This window comes from Argentina anserina, chromosome 6 (assembly GCF_933775445.1).
Source record: "Argentina anserina chromosome 6, drPotAnse1.1, whole genome shotgun sequence".
NCBI lineage: Eukaryota > Viridiplantae > Streptophyta > Magnoliopsida > Rosales > Rosaceae > Argentina > Argentina anserina.
The window spans coordinates 25,087,519-25,109,753 of record NC_065877.1 but is presented as its reverse complement, the minus strand read 5'-3'; the positions used below and the strand labels follow the sequence as shown (position 1 = coordinate 25,109,753).

Sequence of the window (22,235 nt, the reverse complement as noted above, 5' to 3'; positions counted from 1 at the left end):
AGACATTTGCACCTGTTGCAAAGATAAACACTATCCGGGTATTGCTCTCTATCGCTGCTAACTTGAACTGGCCACTTAGGCAGTTTGATGTTAAGAATGCATTCCTTCATGGAGAACTAACAGATGAAGTATACATGGATCTTCCGCCTGGATATGTGGCCACTTCTCCAAGTAACTCCGTATGCAGATTGAGAAAGTCTTTGTATGATCTTAAACAGTCACCTCGTGCTTGGTTTGGAAGATTCTCACAATTCATGAGGAAAATTGGATACATGCAGAGTAATTCAGACCACACATTATTTCTCAAACACCAACAAGGGAAGGTAACAGCCCTAATCATATATGTTGACGATATGGTAGTTACTGGTAATGATACTATTGAGGTGGACAGATTACAAAAGCAGCTAGCCACAGACTTTGAGATGAAGGACCTACGTACACTCAAGTACTTCTTGGGTATTGAGGTAGCCCGGGGAAGTGATGGTATCTATCTGTGTCAGAGGAAGTACATCCTTGATCTACTAACGGAGACAGGGATGTTAGATTGCACTCCAATTGATAACTTCTATTGAGCAGGATCATCAGTTAGCAGAGTATCCAGATCAAGTGCCCACTGACAAAACTCGTTATCAGAGGCTAGTTGGACGCCTGATTTATTTGTCACATACTAGGCCAGATGTTGCATATGCAGTTTGTGTAGTGAGTCAGTTCATGCATAATCCGAGTGTGGATCATATGGATGCTGTTGTGACAATTTTGAGATACTTGAAGTCAGCTCCAGGGAGAAGAGTAATGTTTTCTAATCACAACAATATCCTTGAGATTTGTGGCTTCACAGATGCAGACTGGGCTGAAAATATTACCGATCGGATGTCCACATTAGGGTACTTTACCTTTGTTGGAGGCAATCTTGTTACGTGGAGGAGTAAGAAACAAAATGTGGTAGCTCGATCTAGTGCTGAAGCAGAATACAGAGATATGGCTCAGGGAGTGTGCGAATTATTATGGCTTAGAAATTTACTACAAGACTTGGGTATTAAGCCTAAATGTGCTATGCAGCTGTACTGTGACAACAAGGCAGCTATTGATATTTCACATAATCCTGTGCAACATGATCGTACAAAACATGTTGAGGTTGATCGTCATTTTATAAAAGAGAAGCTAGACGCAAAGATCATTAGTTTTCCTTTTGTTTCCACAGAAGACAAACTTGCCGATATGCTCACAAAAGGAGTGTTAAAAAGGGTTTTTTATGATTCACTTAGCAAGTTGGGCATAGTTGATATGTATGCACCAACTTGAGGGGGAGTGTTGGCGTGAATAGTGGCGTGAAACACGGCCCGTGATTCACTCGGTGAATCACAGACTAAATCACAGATAGATAGATTGGTAAATTACTATATATATAGGTTGATATGTGTATGAATAATCATCAAGTAATATAACCAATTTATTCCAGTTAGTGGATTGATGGGTGTTGTTGTGTCCCTTCCAGCCTCATCTATCATTGTTAATAGTTTACTTGTATACTTTACCTTTGTCTTCTTTTATTAGTGTTGATATGTATATATTGCTTGTTGTGCTGACTGTTCCTTTGATCAAGGGCTATTCTTGTGCTTATAAGAGAAGTATGGGTGATAAAGTCTGTTTCAATACTTCAATCTCTTCTATATATAGTTTAGAGTTGTAAACTTATTTTTCACCAAGAAGAATTTCAGAAAACCTTTCGCAAGTTTTGTGTTCAGTTTTTCAATAATAGAATCGTCGTGAGAATGACATCGTGCTCGATATTAGTGTAATCAGTGGCGGACCTAGGATTACTAACGGGGGTGGACTTGAATGATAAGAAGATATAATGCAAAAAAAAAAAGCTCGTAAAATACTTATGCAATTTATTGTGATGTAAAACACTAGAACTCATTAAAAACTACTATTTGAATAATTACTAGAACGAAAGTTAAGAAAACATATGTAAATCTAAATTGATATTATATCAAATATAAAGGTTAGCTTGGTAGCCTTAAAGACGAAATAGATTGAAAATTAAACACAAGGGAGGCAAATTTTCCAAATTGAGTCTAGTATACTTTAGGAGAAATTTTAAAACCCACATATTATACAAGAAAAATGAAGCCAAAAGGGGTTGATAGGAATTAACACGGGTAGGGTGGGTAATCGTGAAATAAGAAACCATTTAAACTAAGTCTTCAGATAAGGAAAAAAAACACACATAGCAAAAACTATGTTACAATTAGTAGTAGTTTTTTTTTCTTTGCCCAACAATCTGGGTGGACTTGAGTCCACCCTAAGCTTCACTTAGGTCCTCCCTGAGTGTAGTGGGATTGATGAACAGTCCCAAATAAGTTGTACAAACCCTCATTCGCAATCAAACGACAAGTCGTCCAGAAAGAGCCGTAACTGCTGGCAGGGTCCATTGCGTCATTAACGGCGGAGCATTTGACCCCGCAGGCTCGGAGGGCAGTTATCAACCGATCATACGACATCCAGTTCAGCCATTGAGTGGCAGCTCTGCCGTAAGTGTTCATTTTCGAGGTGGTAGTGGCGTAAATGAGGCAAAACTCAGTGTCAGAGTCGATGATGCTGAGAAGTCTGATACTTCGAATGGTAGAGGCGACAAAGGTAGGGAACTCCGTTTGAGACGTGGTGCACAACGCTTCTGGGTTTATTCGAGAAGTGAAGGCTATGTAAGTGTAGAGCATGACCACCTTTTGCGGAGCGGTTGTAGCAGCTCCACATAGCGAAGTCGACGGGGGAGCCAATGTCGTTGTTGATGGTGGTGGTGATGTCAGACATGGTGCCGGCGTATTGGTCGGTGAGGGGGTCCAAAAAGGTGTAGATTCGCTTGAGAAGGTCTTGGTCGATGTCATGGACGACGGGGGCGGAGACGGTGTTGTAAGGAGTCAGAGGGAGGCGGCCGTAGGCTATGATCTCTTCAACGATAGAGGTCATCTTGTTGGCCAGAGATATATTAGAAAGTTAGAATTGTTGGATTAGGGTTTGGTGCAAACTTGTAAATTCTTAATATATCCGAGTTTGAAGTCCCTTAAAAAAATTAAAACAGTCCCTTACGAGGAGGGTTTATTTTTGGAGAAAAATAAAATTATATTAATAGAGGAGTTCCATTTGCACCTCTTATATTGTTGTTTGTGCCTCTTTAATTTTTCTATTTGTGCTTAACTGAACTCAAATGAAAATACAAATATGGATAAAACATATATCAAACAATGATCAAAACCCACCTCCCAAAAACCTCAAACCTACCAAAACCCCCAAAATTTGTCAAATTCACGAAAACTCAACTCTAAAAGTTGAATTCTCCTGTCGTCGGTGATGTGAATTGTCGTTACCGGAAAAGTCAATGACCATCAGAGCTTCGATTGCAATGGGTGTAGATTGAAATTTAACAAATACGAAGAACTAATTTAGAAAAAAAGATGAAGAACTAATTCAAATTGGGGAGAAATTGAAACCCTTTGATGAAAAAAGAGAGGAGAAACAGTTAGGGGAATATTATATGTCGTTGTTCAGTTTCAAAGATGAGTTTTATATATTTCTTCGCTTCTTTTCTCCCAATCCAAATTAATAGAACAATAGGGTATTATGATAAATAAGAGGAGGTATATTTAATTAATTGTAAAAGCTAAAATTAATTAAGAGATTTATTTTGCAATGAGGTACAAATAACAATATAGGATGTGCAAATAGAACCCTCTTAATAGAATTCAACATTACAATAGGGAGATCAAAGTGCTAAAAGTGCCTACCAAATACCAATTATTACAATGGACAATGGGACAAGAACCTAAAAGGTTCATATGTAACGAGACAGTCGATATCTCCTCACGACCAATCTTAAGAAGAAAACCATTCTACAAACTAAACACTATATACCAAAACCGCTAACATATATTCCACAGACTATCATCCCTGTTACATTCACTAAGAATTTATGAATGAACATTATAATATTCTTTAGAGCTGACACACATAATAATATAACACACCTAACAACAACGCGCGCTGACGATCCAAAATTACTGACACCCTAAACCCTCATTACCTCACATAAGGATGAGGGATGAAAAATCCAATTAAAAAAAACCAAAAAAATGGACTTGAGCCAAGAAGTTTAAGACAACCTAAATAACCTAGTCCAGGCCCATTAAGGACATGCCCACCTCTTTGGATCACCAAAGGACAATCCACTATGATCATAGGCGACATGCCACTACCTTTGACCACGAGGTAATCTGATCAACGTTGACGGTCGCCATCAAAGGCCACTACTCATTTGTGGCAAAGTGTAGCTTCATAAATCAATTCAGCACTGAGGCAACAAGAGCTGACCCAGATTCATGAAGCAATTTAGGGAAAATATCGCCCTCTGTCGCTTCCCTATTTTGTACCAACACACCAGCACCAGCTCCCACCTGCCAACAAAATCCCGACTAGTGACACCATAAGCACCGTCAAGAACAACCAAAGCAATGTAGAAACATGAGCAGCATCTCTAACTAGAAAACATATCCGCCACCCTCTTGCGGTTCACCACCACCAACCTGCCAATTAGCTAGACCACTAATTGACCGGCCATTACATATGTTCGACAACAACATCAAAAGACGTGCCATCAGACACAATTATTTTTGAACCTAGATTAAGATCCGGTATCTCAGAGCTCTCATGGCTATTATTCAGTCATAAGTATGATTAGACCTTCGTACATACACATGCTTTTATGAAGAACATCACTTAAATGTAGGAAATACCTTATATGAAAAGATTTTTTTGTGTGGCCTGAAGAAAAAATGGGATGGGCCTTTTTTTTTTGCCGCACTAAATATCTCCAATTTATCACCCCCTAACTACTATTATCGTCCAAGGTAGAGCAATGGAGATGCAGGCTATTCGGGCTGGCTTTCTCCTAGCTATCCACCAGCAATGGCAGGAGGTAGAAGTTGAGTGATAGTGCGGTGACTTTAGCAGCATTGACTAACGAAGTAGAAGACTTGTCAGAAATTGTCATGGTCATTGAAGATTGCAAGTACTTTATGCAATGCTTTAATTTCATTCTTATTCGGCATGTGTTTAGAGAAGCAAACGGAGTAGAATAGATTAGTTACCCTTGATAGTAATTCTAGAATAGATGATATTTGGATTGATGATACACCAGATGTTATTCTTGATATCCTTATTGAGGATGGGTGTACGATACTACGAGGTTTAAGCACTACGTTCCCCTTGGCGTCAAATTCCAATATTATCAATAATATTTGCGACACCTAACTTGTGCTAGGTGCTTTGCCTTAAAAAACCACCATTATCGTCCAAGGTAGAGCAATCACACATCTTTGTAAGCGTACACTCTCGCAAGCTTGTATTTTATAATTGCTTGATTCATTCCCATGGAAAAATTTAAAGAGTAAAACACTTCTCAAAATTGTATAACACGTGATCACATTTCAATAGATAGAAAGAAAGGATCGAGAGATAATTTTTCGAAAAAGATGAAAAAAAATGATGAACATGTTAATTAATAATATAAGTGTCACCGAGCAAATGATTATACGTTAAAAAAAAGTAGAGAAAAAATGCTCTCGCACACTCTGTCTCTCGAAACCCTACGAACGCAACCTCTCGGCAATGGCTCAGCAAATTGATTGCTTCTGGGCAATAAAATTTGGACTGGTGAGGGTATCCATGCCTTTCCTTCTTCCTCCTCTTCATCGGTAGGTTCATGGGTGGGGTGTCTCCTTGCTCGGGTGTTGTGCCTACTGATGGTGGTGGAGATTTGGCGATGGCGTCGCCGATTCCTTATCAGATTAACAAGGATGAGTAGAGTCTCTAGGGGAGAGGACCATTACTAGTTCTAGGTTTTTAGATTGGCAATGGCAGCGACAGGTCTAATGCCTTGTATCTCACTGGGGTGAAGTGTGACGGTGATGTTAGATCGACTATTGATTTGAAGGGTTTAACTCAGTGGAAGTCTGGCATAAAGGAGGTTGCACTGCAGCTTTTTACGGTGGGGAGGCTTGTAACGATGGAGATTTTTGTAACTACAGTGGCAGCTGTTACGACGGCGGTGGGATTGGTATCCTCTCGTAGCAATAGAGCCAATCTAGCGAAGTTGGGGACTCATCAAGTCTCTTTTAGGCTTTTTGGGTTTTGATTTGGGCTGTTGTTGTGACGGGGCTTCTCTTTGGGCCCGTGAGATTTTGGGTCTTGACTTGTGCGTCTACCATGAATGGCGTTGCTCTAGTGTGGGCTTGGTTGGATTGAGTTTTTATGGCCCATTCTCCTTTAGTTTAACTTGAGTCGCGTTGCAGTTATACAATTGTGTGGTTGTTAAAAATTATTTAGATCTTCTACATCGTATGTATGCTGTTAGTTTTGTGTTTCATGACCATGAAAAGGTGGGTGAATCTTGGCTTGGTTGGATAGTTTTACCTAGGAATTGCTAGTTGTTAGCTAGTTTTGCTTCGTGATAGGTAATTATTTGAGTATGGTGTGGTTGTTAAAATTTATTTAGATCTTCTACATTATATGTTGTTAGTCTTATGCTCCATGACCATGAAAAGATGGGTGAATCTTGGCTTGGTTGACTAGTTTTACTAGGATTTGCTAGTTGTTAGCTACTTTTGCTTAGTGATGGCTAATTATTTGAGTAAGAAGAGATATCTCTTTTTGTCCGCCTTTAGGTGTATTATCTTAGTTTTGTCTGTTAAAATACAAATGAATTGACGTTGGATTGAAAAAAAAAAGTGCTTATATATGAGTCACTACATATCATAAAGAGAAGAAAATTGCAACATTGTTACAACCCCAACATAACTCTCAGATATATTATGATCATAATATATTTGAGAGTTATATATATATATATATATATATATATATATATATATATATATAACACCAACTTATTGGGTTGTAACTCCCTGTCATGCCCTAGCTATAGACATTAAACAAAAGAGAAATTCAATTCCAACATTTAAATGATCTAAGGAAAATCATTGAAAACTTGTTTATATTGTTTTCTTGAGAAAAAAAATTTTGTGTTATCGCTAAAGAATGGCCATAACAATTTCACTTTCTTCGTATATGAAATTCGATATTTCTAATGGAGAATTCTGGCTATGTCACTGCCTAAACGCGGTTAGATTAGAGGAAACAGTTTGAGAGGTGCTCTAGTTCTTTACCTAAAACTGAAAATTCAATCAGTCAAAATAGCATTTATATGGATTAAGAAACTAATCTGACTTGTTTGATAACGAAACAATAGAAATACACTGAAATAAATGTGAATTCATGAATAAAAAAACATGGCATGCATATATTCATTTCACCCTTAATCAGTCCTTGCATATATAAACATGGCATGGTTGTATAGCTGTCGATCAGGTTCTACTGTGCAATTGTATCACTCTTTCAATTTGAAATGCTTAGGTCGAAGTCTTTAAACATGAGGAATATACTTTGCTATATGATGCTTTATGCTATTGCGTCATCAAATTTTAGTTTTGGACACGGGCAAACAACTTTTAATGTAATTGATTATGGTGCTGCTGGAGATGGCGAAACAGATGATTCTGCGGTAAAGTTTAATTATCAATCATATTTCTTTCATATGTTATTGTATATAGTTCTTAAGAATTAGTATGTCAGTATATGCTTAATTATAAACAGGCATTCATAGAAGCATGGAATGCTTCATGTTCAACTAATAACGCTAGTGAAGGGTCACCAACATTAGTAATACCAGCAGAGAAGACATTCCTTTTGCAACCTACCATCTTCGTAGGTCCTTGCGATTCTAGCGACGGTATCCGGGTTGAGGTAGGAAACTGAAGCAAAAGTCCAACAATATAAATCCTGATTCCTGAATCATATATATACAACTATAACATTCTTTTCCTGTTGCAGATTATGGGGAAAATCGTGGCACCAAAAAATCCAGATGAATGGAAAGGGGGTGATACGTGTGTAGAATATTGGTTATCCTTCGTAAATTTGAGCAACCTCATCATAAATGGAACAGGAGAAATAAATGGCCAAGGTTCACTTTGGTGGAGCAATAATACTACCTCCCATCCTAAAAAAGTAATAATCTATGTAAATTATTGTCCCCCCCCCCCCCCCCCCCCATTCATCAATAGCTAGTGACCATCTGATGTCCTTACGTGTAAACTATTGCTACTTAATACCTTTTCTTATTATCCTGACTTTCTTATGTATGTGTATAATGTGTATATATACAAGTTAATGTAGAACTTCTCCGAGTCTCTCAGGTCTCAGCTGACCCTGAAATGATCACTCATATGCAGGTGAGCAAAGCTAAATGCAGACGACCAAAGGTGAGCGATACGTCTATGAAATATGCATCGATCATATTATGAAAATGTCGCCTTTTGTCGATCATCTTCTAACTTGACCTTTTTTCTAAAATGCATATTATGTTGCAGGCTCTACACTTTTCAAGATGCGATCATCTTTGGTTAACTGGACTTACACACGTTGACAGTCCAATGGCTCATATTAGTCTCACCCATAGCAATAATGTTACTATCTCCAATCTTTATATTCATGCACCTGAAGATAGTCCTAACACAGATGGCATAGACATCTCTGTCTCAACATATGTCAATATTCATGACTCAATAATAGCAACTGGTAATCTTAATTCTCTTTCAAGCATTTGTGAGTTTATCCATCAACCTTATACATCATTCATTAGGTTTGATGTAATTCTCATCAAATAGTTTTCTTTTGGGAATTCTTACAACAGGTGATGATTGTATTGCCATTAACAATGGTTCATCCTTCATCAATATCTCCAATATTGCATGTGGACCTGGTCATGGGATTAGGTTTGTATACATGTTGCAACTATATAATTATATGCATACGTGAATATTGGTTGGAATGCATACCATGGTGATAAGTCTCCAACTTGTCCTTGTATTTTTCAAAGTGTGGGAAGTTTAGGTGTCAAAAAAAGTCACCAGACAGCAGAAAATATACTCGTACGAAATTGTAGTTTCAATGGTACACAAAATGGAGCTAGAATTAAGACATGGCAGGTAATTGGTATTATTGTTGCTAAAATTATTTTTATCTAATTTTGTTTTCTGTACAAGTGTAACTTCTGTAGTGTCTGATGGTTATGAAACTGTTGTTGTTGTTTTTTTTTTTTTTTTGGCATTTTAGGGTGGTTCTGGCTACGCTAGGAATATAACATTTGAACAAATAACACTAATAGACGCGAAGCATCCTATCATCATTGACCAACATTATTGTAACGGCAGGCATGACTGTCCAAGTTCGGTGGGTTTTCTATTTTCATACCTTATAGTAAATTTGGTTGAAGTGACTATTATTCTAACCGTGTTCGTTATACTATGTTCAACATGTATAATAGACTCAGGCAGTAGAAGTGAGTAATGTTACATATAGTGATTTTCAAGGAACTTCTTCGAGTTCGGAGGCGATTGTATTCAACTGCACAGAAATGTCAGGTTGTACTAACATTGTGATGAAGCAGATCAATATCACTTCGGCAGATGCTGATCAGAACATTTCTGCCTCTTGTATCAATGCGAATGGGACTTGTAGCTCAACTGTTCCCCAAGTATCTTGCTTGAAGACAAATGAAACACTCGCTTTCAATTTATATACGTAGACGTACGTACTTACTACAGTAGGTGACTAAAAGTTTTGGAACAAGCTAAAGTTTGCAGTATAATTTGTTGTACTCCAGAAGTTCAGAATGTCATTACATCTGATTATGTATACAATTTGAATTGATTTCATAGATATATATATATGAGAACTTTCAAGTGCGGACCGTATGTACCTTATGTAAAGTATAAATTCACCGAGTCTAGCGATGGCAGGCCGCAACGGCGGGGCAGACCAGCACATCTGCACTCCTCACCTCTAGGCAATCCCGTTTGTGCCGGTCGGAGCTCCATTGGCTACCCACGGCGGCTGAAATCGCAAAATCGCCAGAATCTGCCTAGAAACTTGAGTTTTGCAGATTCCGGCCATCGTGGGTCACCGATAGAGCTCCAACCAGCAAATACGAGATCGCCTGGAGGTGGGTAATGTGGCTGTGCTGGTCCACCGCGCCGTTGCGGCTTGCCGTCGCCGGAATCGGTGAATCCGCACGGTGCGGACAACCGCACCTGAAACAGCCTGTATATCAGCCCTTCTTGGCTGCGGAGGTCCGCACCAAGATTTTGGTGCGGATTTCCATCTTTTTACCACTTTTGATCAAATTTTCTCATCTCCACCGTCTAATATCTAGATAATATTGTGTAGATCATCTCTGCAAAATTTCAGCTAATTTGATAATCGCTAAGGCCCTCAAAATTGCGTTTTTCTGTTAAAAATATGAACGGTAACGGTTCGACAGAATTCGGTCCGTCCATTTGTTATTCGATTTTGAGGGCCTTAACGATTACCAAATTGGCTGAAAATTTGCAGAGATGATCTACACAATATTATCTAGATACTAGACGGTGAAGATGAGAAAATTCGATCAAAAAGTGGTAAAAAGATGGAAATCCGCACCAAAATCATTGGTGCGGACCTCCGCATTTGAGAAAATATGTATATAGATATATATATATATATATATATATCAGTCCCTATCCAGAGTGAAGGTTCACTCTGAAGTTTCAGAGTGAAGTTATAATTTTGACACACTTTTCGGTCAAATTTTTTCACCATAAGTGATTCAATATTTAGATATGCTATTCAAGATCATCTCTATAAAGTTTCATCTAATTCGGACATCGTTAAGGTATTTAAATTAGATTAAATCAATGAATGAATTAAAACTGTTCAACGTGAACCGTTCGTGTAAATCTCAATTTTGAAAGCTCAAATCATTGTCAAATTGGATGAAACTTTATAGAGATGATCTTGAATAACATAGCTAAATATTGAATCACTTATGGTGAAAAAATTTGACCGAAAAGTGTGTCAAAATTGGAACTTCACTCTGAAACTTCAGAGTGAACCTTCACTCTGGATAGGGACTATATATATATATATATATATATATATATATATATGCACATCTGTGAAGTCACCTCACTCACCATTGCCTGTGCATAAGGTAACGCAGAGTTGCGGAGTACTTTCTGGCAGCTCTTTCTCGGTAGAAAACCAGTTATTTTTTCAGTGAAAACGTACTTTTGACTGCAGTCACTGTACTTATGTAGTTATTACATCAGTTTGAGATCGATCAGCACGCACTGGTTTCCCTGCATGTTGGAATAACCAAGTAATTAGACAAATCAGTCTAGCTCACCTACTCCAAAAAAGATTAGCTGGACTTCATTTGAACTTGTTATCAGTAGCTAAACTCACAAATCTTTCATCGTCAACCTTCCAGAACACAGACCCAAGAATGAGAGAAGTAATCAAGGTAATAGATTGGAGAGAACGAAAATTATGGGCTATAATGATATGAACTTGTACTGGGATGTAGTAGACAAAATTTTTCCATTGATGGCAGTACAGAACTACAGATACAAATCTTTCTCAAAGAAAAAAAAAAGGACTACAGATACAAAGCGTACAAGCTAGTATACAACCTTGACATTTTGAAGTTCACACGTTTAACTTCCCTATGAAACAATCAAGGCTTGTACATAGAAACTCTTACATCTATTTACACCTATATACTTATTATTCACTGCTTGTAATCCAACTTCGTCTGACAAGAATTCTTCTACCTGATTTGGAAGTTGAGTGTTTTAATGCAGTAGGCATACATGAAAGCAAAGAAGAGTGTGAAGCCAACCAGAACTGCAGCCACTGGTCCCATGAAATCTGGATCATACCCGAAATGGTGTTCTACATACCATTTCACAGTCGGATTAGGTGACATTCCAGGTGCCCTAATGGGGTCCAAAATATCACCATATTGTGATACTATCAAACCATACACTGTCCACGCTACAGGGCAAATATAGTAATACCAAATCCACCATTTCGGTATTTTCTGAAAATTAGAGGTCAAAGTATTAACACATAGAAATGAAACATATATGACAATTTGTTAATCATAATGTCTATACATATTGGTACAGAGGGTGAAACCCTCCTATATAGGTGGATCACACTTCCAAATTAGAGATGTATTAGTAGTAACATGCATCTTTGAAATGCTTTTAATTAGAATGCTACAAGCGCCACGATGATAAAAGCGCCCGTTTGGCAACATTTGACAGAACTAGCTACAAGTTAATGCGGCTGATCATAAGAAAGCACTTCCTAGAGAAGCATCCCAATTTTCCAACATTTATGATTAGATTTAAACTTAGCTACTTGTAAAAAGAGAACTTACTGGTCTAGGTATGAAGAAACCGGAGAAGAGGTTGAAAAGCGAATAGAAAGCTGCAGCGAATATGGATGCTACTTGGTGGTTTGGGGTAATGGAAACAGTCATCATTCCGTAGTATGTGAAGTAAAGGAATGAGAAGAAGTTGACGAAGAAGAACCAGAAGAATTTTGCTGCTGTCCATTGAAAGCTCACCATGGCATACACTATCAGCGTATAATATGTGGTTTGAATAAACACATATGGCATTTCAATAATAACCTGCAATTTGATTGGTTTAAATCAAATGTCAAAATATAAAAAAACTGATTCAACATACAATAGTAAGTTATTTGACGAGTTGATGAATATTAAGGAAGTATTCTCATCTAAAGGTAGAGGTATTTCACGTCCAGCAGAATCTAGATTTCTAGCATGTCTATGTATATTTTCTGCTCTAACTAGTTACCTGTGCTAGTGCATAAGGTAATGCAGAGTACATCCCAGCAGCTCTTTCTCGATAGAATACCGTTCTTTCAGTGGCGATAATTGGCTGCACTGTGGAGCAGTTATTAATTCCAACAAACAACACAGCAGAATACATAGCCCCGATAATCATGGTCAGATCAGAAATGCTTTCCCTGAATATGAAAGATACATCACTTAGCTCTTTGTCAAATACTCTTGAACAGCTTATTACTCAGCCAAAAGAATCTTGAAACTTCAACTTGTTATAAGCTCATACCTTTTAGTGCCAACCTTCCAGAACATGGTTCCAAGCATGAGAGCAGATGCTAAGGTGAAAAAGAATCTAACAAGATTATAATCAGGAGTTCTCCAATAAGTCCACCATTGCTTCCACAGACATGATTTGAATTGTTGGAATGATGACTGAGAATACTGAGTAGCAAAGTAGAGATCTTTTGCTCCTGGTGGTGGTGTGCTTAGCTCCTTTACTAAAGCTTTGTTTCTCCTGGACATAGGATTTTATATTAAACTTTAGAGCCTGAAATAATTACTTACTAGCATGAAATTTTTTTGTTAGTCACTTACTTCTGCAAGAAAGATGATTTGTAGTATTGAGCAAAGTCCATTCCAAGCTTGACCTCAGTTCCTACTGAGCTTACCTCAAGCATCCATGTGGCTGGGTTATACTTCTCTTTGATGTTTTGCACTCCAGGAATAGCCTGACATAGCATAAGTGAAGAGTTAAATAACTATGCATTGATTAACAAATTTAATACGTAAAATTAATAAAGAACTTATTAGGCAGATGAACACCTCAAAATATTCTATGATCTTGTGGGAATTGCGGCCTAATGGTCCCGAGTAAATAATTTGCCCTCCTCTCTTCAGGAGTAGAAGCTCATCGAATGCCTCAAATATGTCAATGCTAGGCTGGTGAATTGTGCAGACAACTGTTCTCCCAGTGTCCACAGTATTTCTAACAGTCCTCATAACAATTGCAGCTGCCCTTGCATCAAGACCTGATGTTGGTTCATCCATGAAAATGATTGAAGGATTAGCAACAAGCTCAACTGCAATTGTTAACCTCTTTCTTTGTTCTGTCGACAACCCTGTAATTCCAGGAAGCCCGACTAGAGCATCCTTGAGACTGTCTAGCTCAACCAAATCCATCACCTCTTCTACGAAAATCTGGAAAATAAAAATGAAACAAAGAAAAGGTACTTTTAACATTTGAATCCATAAATTATTTAGACAAGTGTTATAAGTCATTTGTTTACCATCTTGTCCTGTTTGCTGACTTCTTTAGGGAGCCTAAGGAATGCTGAGTAAATTAGTGACTCTTTGACAGTGACTTGGGGTGAGTGGATATCAGTTTGTTCACAATAACCAGAGATTCTTGCAAAGGTTTCTTGTTTCTTAGGGAACCCAGAGATCCTAATATCCCCTTCGATGTATCCACCAGTCTTTCTTCCTGCTAGGACATCCATCAAAGTTGTCTTTCCAGCCCCACTAATCCCCATTAGAGCAGTCAAGACCCCAGGCCTAAAAGCACCAGTAACTTCACTAAGTAGTTGCAGCCTGTCCTCATTTACTCCTTCTTCTTTCATTTCCTGTTATATGTACCAAGTTAGCTAAGTGTTGAAGTTGGACAAGTCACTTCAATATAAAATTTTCCTTGAAGGGAAAAGAGTGAAATCAGGAGAAAGAAAAATTACAGGAGGCATGTCCACATAGTAATTAACATCATCAAAGGACATTGCCAGAGGAGTGAAAGGAAGAACCATTCCTCTCTTGGGCGCAACCCCATTGGCTACTTCAAGAGAAGAATCAGCATTCCTACTTAAACCACTGCCATTGGTTTGACTGCTCATTCGCCGGATTGCCATTTCTCCTGAAAAAAATTTAGGTTCAATAGGAAGTTAGGAACACTTGTGACCACCATATTAAAAAAGAAAAGAAAAAAGAAAGCAGTGTTTGCTTCTCACTTGAATTGTTTGCATCAGCAGATGATAATGACCGAGAAAATGAATCTCGCGTTGACTGAGGCCTTCTAAGTCTTGGTTCCTCCCTGCATTCTTCTTGGTCTCCCTCCATTTCTTCGGCCAATTCTTCAGATATAATAGCTTGTGATTTTCCAGGAGCTATCGAAACAAGAGCATTATAAGTAGTCATGAAATAAGATAAGAATTCCAATCCGTGTTTGACAGAAGGGAAAAAGTTGGTTCTTACGACTGAGGTACATCAGAGATAAAGTGTAAAGGATGTTGAAAAGAATAGCAAACCCCAGAAGGGCTGCAGAGCCAATCCAAAACCAGTTTTTGTCAGGGAAAACTTCAACATTTTGAAGCACTGCCACACCCAATCTGGTAACATTATCTGAAGCCTGCGACACAGTTAAGTTAGTTAACTTCAGAAGTTCAGATGCTATGGCATTTTATCAAATAAATTTATTCTGTCATGGAACATTAAGTTAACCATATCATACCAGTTTGTTCATCCACCTGGGAGAAAACATTTCATTTACAGCAATGGCATTGTAACCATAGGTCAGAGGTGAAACCCAGTAGCCCCACCGCCACCAGTTTGGAATGTCACCTGCCACATGTAAAAGCACAACTCATTGATAATTCAGTAAAGTACTAAAATCTCATTTTGGTTTGGTTTGGACTTCATTAAAAAGAGGACTTCATATTCAGTTCATACTAACCTTTAGGAAGTATGAAACCTCCAAGCAAAAAGACCATGAGCAAAGTGAGAGCTCCACCAGTGTTTGCTATGATCATGGTCCTGCAGACTCCAGAAATTAGCCTGAAGAGCCCAGCAGCCATTTGTTGGATCAGAAATACCAATAATAGTTGCTTGAAAAACCTGCAAAAGTTGTTTACAACTGCAATGAGGATCTCAACAATGGTGATAGCAATTGTGACAGTGTGCTAAGGGTATAAAATTTTTAAAGCATGCCCTTTACACTCTAATTAAGATATAGGAAGCGCCAAGGGGTATAGAGAGATGTTGACCATCAGTGTACGGCCGGATAATATTATGATTATCACATAAGTTATCTGAACATTTACCACCATAGAGAAATGAAATGAAGCCAAGAATGTAGTACCTGCTAGCTTCAGGTGCAAAACCGATAGTGTAATATGTTACGATCATCCAAACTACGGATTCAATAATTGATATAGGTATAGTGAGCAGGATAGTTGGGAGAGTGAAAGTCCAAGCAGGATGGAAAACAAGGTCTCTATGCTTGTAAAATACAGGTAGTCTTGCAATGGTCATCGAGAGCTCAGCAAATCCGTTAAATGTGTTGATGATCATGGAAAATAGAAGTGCACCAATATAGACTGCTCCATCTTCTTCATTTCTGGTGTGCATTTGTGTCTTCAAAAACACAGTTGAGGTAATCATTGCCCCTATAGTGATTTGGACTGTCTTAAAAATGTAGACAAAGGAATTCCTCTTCATGAGTAGCCATTCCTTGTCCCAACTGGCCTTTAGAAGTTCCATTTTGGATACTGAATATCTTTTGAATACTAGAGCTGCTTTGTGGCCTTGGGACTTATCAAAAGGAATTGTTAGCTCATTTTCAAGCCTCATGCCTACATGGAAACGTTTAAACCGTTTTGAGAATTCAGTTACTGATACGTATTTGTATGGCTTTCTTCTATCTGCCCAATATTGCTCTTGGTCTTTTCTGGAGGTAACCTGAAAATATTTGGACAATAATGGTCAATATCTAGCCAAGTGGATTTGATCGGCATTAACATGTTAATGGAACTATAAGTCTGATATCTAGTGGTTTTTATTCATGTTAGTGCTGTTAAGAACTTTTGTGATGCATGTGTCACACACTACTGCTCGTTACTGAAGTGCTGATGTTACCTCTTGCAAGAAATCAGCAGTTCCCTTTCGCTCGGGGCATCGAAAGCCACAGCTCTCAAAAAACTCAACTATGTTCTCACGCGGTCCCTGGTAAACAATCTGACCCTCTGATAAAAGGATGATATCATCGAAGAGATCGAACGTCTCTGGAGCAGGTTGGAGTAGGGACATGAAGATAGTAGCTTCAGTTATGTGCACAATTTGCTGCAAGCACTTCACTATCTGAAATGTGGTGGAGCTATCTAGACCGGTTGATATTTCATCCATGAAAAGTGTTTTCGTAGGCCCAACTATCATTTCACCTGAATTTCGATATTGGAAATTTAAATTGTCAAGACACACAAATGACGACGTCTAATACTTTCAAATGTTGCGGTTTTAACTTCGGAGCTTAGATAGAAAATGATTAACAGTATTGGTTTCAAATTCGATTGACCAAGTAAATGTTCTAAATTCACTGTTTAGTAAAGGGTCGACATATTCATATATGCTTTGGTTGAAGTAGGTGCATGCTTTTTAGACAAGTTCCATGACTTCATAGTGCAACAGTCGCAAGTATTTAATTATGTTTGACATTTCAGAAGAAATTTGGGACAAGTTTGAATTGACATTAGGAATCAAAGACGATATCTTGGAACCCGTTTAGCTCGATTACCACACAAATTGAGAATAAGATTGGAAATAAATTCACCTGTGGTTACACGTTTCTTTTGGCCACCAGAAATCCCTCTCAGCATTTCGTTTCCAATAATGGTATCCTTGCATATATCAAGTCCTAAAATCTGTTCCATTCATAATAAGTTGTAAGAGGCCGGAGAGGCAAAGGTACAAGATTTATATCCACGTAAAATCTATTACACATATATATTACATATCAGTTTCAGTAGCAGCTTCCTTTGCCATGAAACTAATATGTCTCTTCAACTCTAAAAACTGTGTTTACCAGAAACAAAATTAATCTAAGAACTGTGGACGTGTGCAATAGGTGACTGGATGAACTCAGAATACCAAGTTCATTAGTAAAATATATTTTATTATTTTATTTTGTTTTTGTTTTTGTTTTTGGGTTTTTTTTATGAGAAATGGCCGGGTAGGCCACCAACCAAGTGCAGCAAAAAGGAAAAGCGAGGCAAAGTGGTGGTTTCAGACAGCAGTCAGCAAAGTGAACTCTGCAAAAGTTGGTGAGCAGAAGAAAATGGTGACAAAACGACGTAGTGGATATGAATATCTATGAATGAATGATGGTGTCATGGTGACAATAGTGAGATGTGAGCTGTACTTTTAGATAATAGTCGATCTGATTTTCTGGATATGTCTTCAAACAGAATAATATAAAGTAGAGGACATGTTCCAAAAACTAGTGAGTAGTGACGTGCAATTTCCACTATCTTAATCCTCAGAAACTAAATTGAGTTCATTTTTGAGATCAGGGGTCGGGTTAATTATTTACGTACTCTGAGAGTGTAGTCGGTGATGAGATTGCTCTCAACTCCTCCAATTGAAGTGGCCTGAAATAAAGCAGAAAGCATAGATAGGTTAGTTCACGGTCCATGGAGCTAGATGCCTGTCGACTGTACGTGTTAGGGTTCCGAATATACAGTCGATGGACAACAATCGCAATATACATACTAATTTTAGCAGAAGTTTGAATTAGGCTTACCTTCATGAAAAGGTCGACTTCTGCCTCAGGATATATTCCAGCATCCTTCTCCCTTCTCGCAAGCTCAGATAAAAGTTCTATATGGTCGCAATGAACAAGTTAAATTTAGGTTTACCAAATTCATTACCATAGTTCTCTATAAATTTAAAGACATGGGTCAATTTTGGTTTAGCTAGTTCACCACTTACCATATCGAGTACCAACCCCTTGGCACCTTGCTGAAAAGTCTAGGGTTTCTTTGACAGTCATCTCTCCTACATGAACATCATTTTGGCTAATATATGCAGATGTCTTCTGCGGTATAAATTCGTTCAACCTATATCCATTGTATGTGATCTCTCCTTTAACCTGTTCCATATATAAAAAGAAAATAACTTTATTGCTTATTAGTACTTAGCGCGCAGTATTAACGTATATATGCTGAAAGCAATTGCACACCCATAAGATGAGAGCCTGACCTTCAAGCTTGGGTCCAACTTCCCAGCCAGAGCCAACAAAAGGGTTGTTTTCCCTGAAGATGGGGGGCCTAATAGTAGTGCCATCCTACAAATATGCAAGAACTAATCATTTCAACAATTGCTTTCTCTAGAACATAAAATTGTTCTATGGAAAAGAAATAATGTATACCTTGATGGTTTGATGATGCCAGTGGCATTCTTGAGAATTGTTAGGTTTGTTCTCTTAGTCATTGTAATCCCAATGAAACTAAGAGCTGATTCTGCAATGTTCCTGGCAACATTTGGGAGAGTAGGAAGAGCTCTGTTACCAATATGGCAATCTGCTTCGACTGTCAAGTGCTCAAACCTAACTTCCACTGTGGGAAGTCTAATCCCAACCCTGAAAATCACAACAACAAGAGGAAATCAATTAGCTAAATGTTGATCAATGTGTACCAATTTGTTTGTTCAGTCACTTCAGTGTTCGAGTAATTAATATTTAGTTTTTACAAAGTTGATACCCTTTACAACAAAGTAGCTGCCGGAAATTTCTTTGCTAACCAAATATGTTTTGTCACATAATAAACCATTGAAAGAGACTAAAGGCCTTTAAATTAAGAGAGAGGTATGAGAAAGTGACTACAAATAGAATAGGTCAACAAATCTAATATCTCAACATGATGGAGCAAACAAAACAAGCAAGACAAATACATAATTATTAGCAAATTAAGTATATATTATTAAGATTGATCATGGTAAAGATCACTGTTGGTTTTTATGCTTGCTTGCCATGCCTGCAAAGATCCTCACAGAGATAACGACTTAAGCAGTTAGGCTTGGTTCACATCTTAAGCTTCCATTTGTGAAACAACATCATTTTTTTTTAGTCAAGATATGAAACTACATCATGATATTCAAGGTTCTTGACATAAATCATACTAAAAAATTCTTAATATCACATTTTCTTACAAGGGTAAATTTGTCATTAACCTAGTAATCTGATTTCCATTGCCCTCTTTCTTGTTCTCACTCCGGTTGATTAGTAAACAAGGCAATGAGAATCACTCCCTCTCATTCCCATTCTTTCATAATCTCATTCAAGTTTAGTAAACGCCCCCTAGGTGAATAAATCTATAGAAGTTAATGGAAAGAAATCCATGTTTATGATAATGCATCATAGCAATCAGATAGCTAATCAATGTGCTACAGAGTAGAGGAAACTTGGCCAAATAAGCATTTGAGCATTTCTAGCCTCTAGCATTCCTCCAAAATAGAGTTACTTCAAAGGATTTCAGCAATAATCGAAGGGGCTCTAAATTTAAAGAATTTAGGAAAAAATTTCTTTAGAAGATTACGTCTAAACTCTTGACAAGAACTGCTCCACCTACTTTCGAGTGTGATTGATCCCCACAAAAATAGTTAACGTCAAGACTAAAATCAATTCTCTCGTCCTCCCAAACGTCTTTTGGTAAAGATAAAAGATAAAACAAGAACTTACTTGTCGATTCTGCTTCGGAACTTCTTCAAGAACTTCTCATTATCCTCTTCTGCAACCTTAAAAATTCTGTCGATGAAATCTTGACGGTCGGTTACACCAAGCTTCAGAACATCAACTTCCCTGTGCACCACTTTATTGTTCATCCTTTGCGGATACTCGCTCTCCACAATGGACTGGATGAGCCCTGTTCTCAATCTATCAAATGTTGGCAGTTTCTCAACGGCAGCCCAAGTCAGAGCCTCTTCGTCTTCTGCTCGACTGCTTCTTCGAGAGTGCGTTGCAGTCACAAACACTTCCTCCATGCTCCAACTCTGGTTTCTGCTTCTGCTTCTTCGATTTGCACCTACTTTCACTCGTTCTGCTCCGTCCATTTTTAATCACTTTCCTGGAAAAGAAATTGAGCTTAGACAGAAAATGGGAGTTACCCAGATCATGAGAAGGGAAGAGAAGTAGGTATTTACTTGAGAGAATGCTCAAGTTTTCGAGGACAGAAACGATTGAGTTTTAGAGTTTCAAGAATCAGAGCGTTACATGCAAATGGTGGTTGAAATCATTCATTACAATTTGCTTTTGTTCAGAGTTTGTTTGAAAGAGATTTTAAATTGGTAAACTTGGCTTCTGAACATGTGAAACAGTGAAAGCAAAAGGATGGAGACGTGATGTCAGCTTGGTTTTCTGAATTTTCTTGTCAAGAACATGAAAGGAGAAGCACTTACTCAATATCTCTTGGAAATGGAAGAAGGAATACTAATGGGTTGGTGGAGAATTGAAAGTTCTATCAACTAAAACATCTCTCTTCCAAAACGAGAGATTTTGAGAGTGATGATGCAAAATCTAAAGAGTCATCTCATTTGGAGCGAGCATGGGAGTTTTTATACACTACCCAAGGAGGGTGAAACCTAAATGAAAATCGCAAGCAAGTGACAAAAATAAACAGCATACAAATAACAATAACAGTTCAAAAGTGACGGCCGTACCCACTTCTTCTGGAATGTCTATTGATGGAGTAACGTGGGCTCCACATATGCCCATGCATACGAATATGCGATTCCCAATTTGTCACATGAGATCTGGTGACAACATAGATATATGCTAAGTTGATGATAAATTTGAAGTTGAATAAAAATATTTAGAGCTAATACGAGAGTGGAAATAAAGCTTGCAAATATATGTGCAAACATAAAGTGACGAGTTATACATCATGATTCATGAGCATCATTAGCGCGAAGAAGGTGTTGACCTGTAATCGACATCCCAAATCGGCAAATCTTACATCAAATGGCGGATCAAAGTTATCTCGTATTAATTGGGTTGACAGTTTGACACACTCTGATTCTTTCGGCTCATTATTGGTATAGTACAGTTATATCTACGATCGAAACAAAAAAAAAATTCTCAGTATTGGAATTAAGTTAATTGATTCATGTCCACATATATTGATTAAATTCACTTCATGCAATAAGAACTCGATCATTAGTCATTACTTAACCATTGATGTGACCTTGGAAACGAAGAATGGTAACTAAGTCAAGTTAGACTTAATTTGGATATCAACTTAACCGAAAGAAAATATGTTGTCCCTTTTTTCCTGTTTCTCTCCATGTCTCCCATTAGTTTTCTGACATGTGTCGTCACCCCATTTAACAGCTCTTTCAAAGCGTTAGGATGAGGAGAAAATTCATATATTTCATAATATTAATTAATTAAAAAATAAACCAATATTAAGGTTGAAGAAAACGAACCCAGATCTGAAAGGACATGGAAGAACACATGTCAGTAAACTAATGGGAGACAGGGAGAGGGACGGGAAAAAAGGGACACCATATTCCAACTTAACCATTGATGTCAACTTGGTAACTTAATTTGGTTCACGCGTACGGAAGGTATCTAGCTAGGTCAAGTTAGATCCGAAAAGAAATATCTTACATGTCG

General features: G+C 37.9%; 2 protein-coding genes across 2 annotated transcripts; one reads left to right on the top strand and one right to left on the bottom strand.

The window, feature by feature from the left end:
* The first annotated feature begins 7,483 nt into the window (after positions 1-7,483).
* On the top strand, positions 7,484-9,700 carry LOC126797148 (probable polygalacturonase At3g15720). The gene is made up of 8 exons (XM_050523822.1): positions 7,484-7,615; positions 7,708-7,857; positions 7,945-8,121; positions 8,484-8,691; positions 8,807-8,888; positions 8,993-9,101; positions 9,229-9,345; positions 9,440-9,700. Exons 1-8 carry the CDS (start codon positions 7,484-7,486, stop codon positions 9,698-9,700), a joined length of 1,236 nt encoding a protein of 411 aa, XP_050379779.1.
* Positions 9,701-11,515: 1,815 nt separating this feature from the next.
* On the bottom strand, positions 11,516-21,173 carry LOC126800736 (ABC transporter G family member 29-like). The gene is made up of 22 exons (XM_050528145.1): positions 21,020-21,173; positions 20,304-20,688; positions 18,996-19,205; positions 18,827-18,911; positions 18,557-18,716; positions 18,369-18,445; positions 18,163-18,216; positions 17,400-17,490; positions 16,709-17,010; positions 15,933-16,531; positions 15,528-15,688; positions 15,306-15,415; positions 15,050-15,203; positions 14,806-14,961; positions 14,536-14,711; positions 14,098-14,430; positions 13,634-14,008; positions 13,406-13,539; positions 13,098-13,325; positions 12,822-12,993; positions 12,380-12,634; positions 11,516-12,034 (listed from the first exon to the last, which is right to left on the bottom strand). Exons 2-22 carry the CDS (start codon positions 20,672-20,674, stop codon positions 11,762-11,764), a joined length of 4,476 nt encoding a protein of 1,491 aa, XP_050384102.1. The 5' UTR covers positions 20,675-20,688; positions 21,020-21,173; the 3' UTR covers positions 11,516-11,761.
* Between the last annotated feature and the right edge of the window lie 1,062 nt (positions 21,174-22,235).

Bases quoted from the DNA above. Each gene is read 5' to 3' on its own strand.
- LOC126797148 (XM_050523822.1), top strand. From the start codon at position 7,484: ATGAGGAATATACTTTGCTATATGATGCTTTATGCTATTGCGTCATCA. The intron at 8,692-8,806 runs GTAATCTTAATT...TTCTTACAACAG, and splicing joins TGACTCAATAATAGCAACTG to GTGATGATTGTATTGCCATT. The intron at 8,889-8,992 runs GTTTGTATACAT...TATTTTTCAAAG, and splicing joins GGACCTGGTCATGGGATTAG to TGTGGGAAGTTTAGGTGTCA.
- LOC126800736 (XM_050528145.1), bottom strand. From the start codon at position 20,674: ATGGACGGAGCAGAACGAGTGAAAGTAGGTGCAAATCGAAGAAGCAGA. The intron at 15,204-15,305 runs GTATGATATGGT...ACTGTGTCGCAG, and splicing joins CCAGGTGGATGAACAAACTG to GCTTCAGATAATGTTACCAG. The intron at 14,009-14,097 runs GTAAACAAATGA...TTTATTTTCCAG, and splicing joins TCAGCAAACAGGACAAGATG to ATTTTCGTAGAAGAGGTGAT.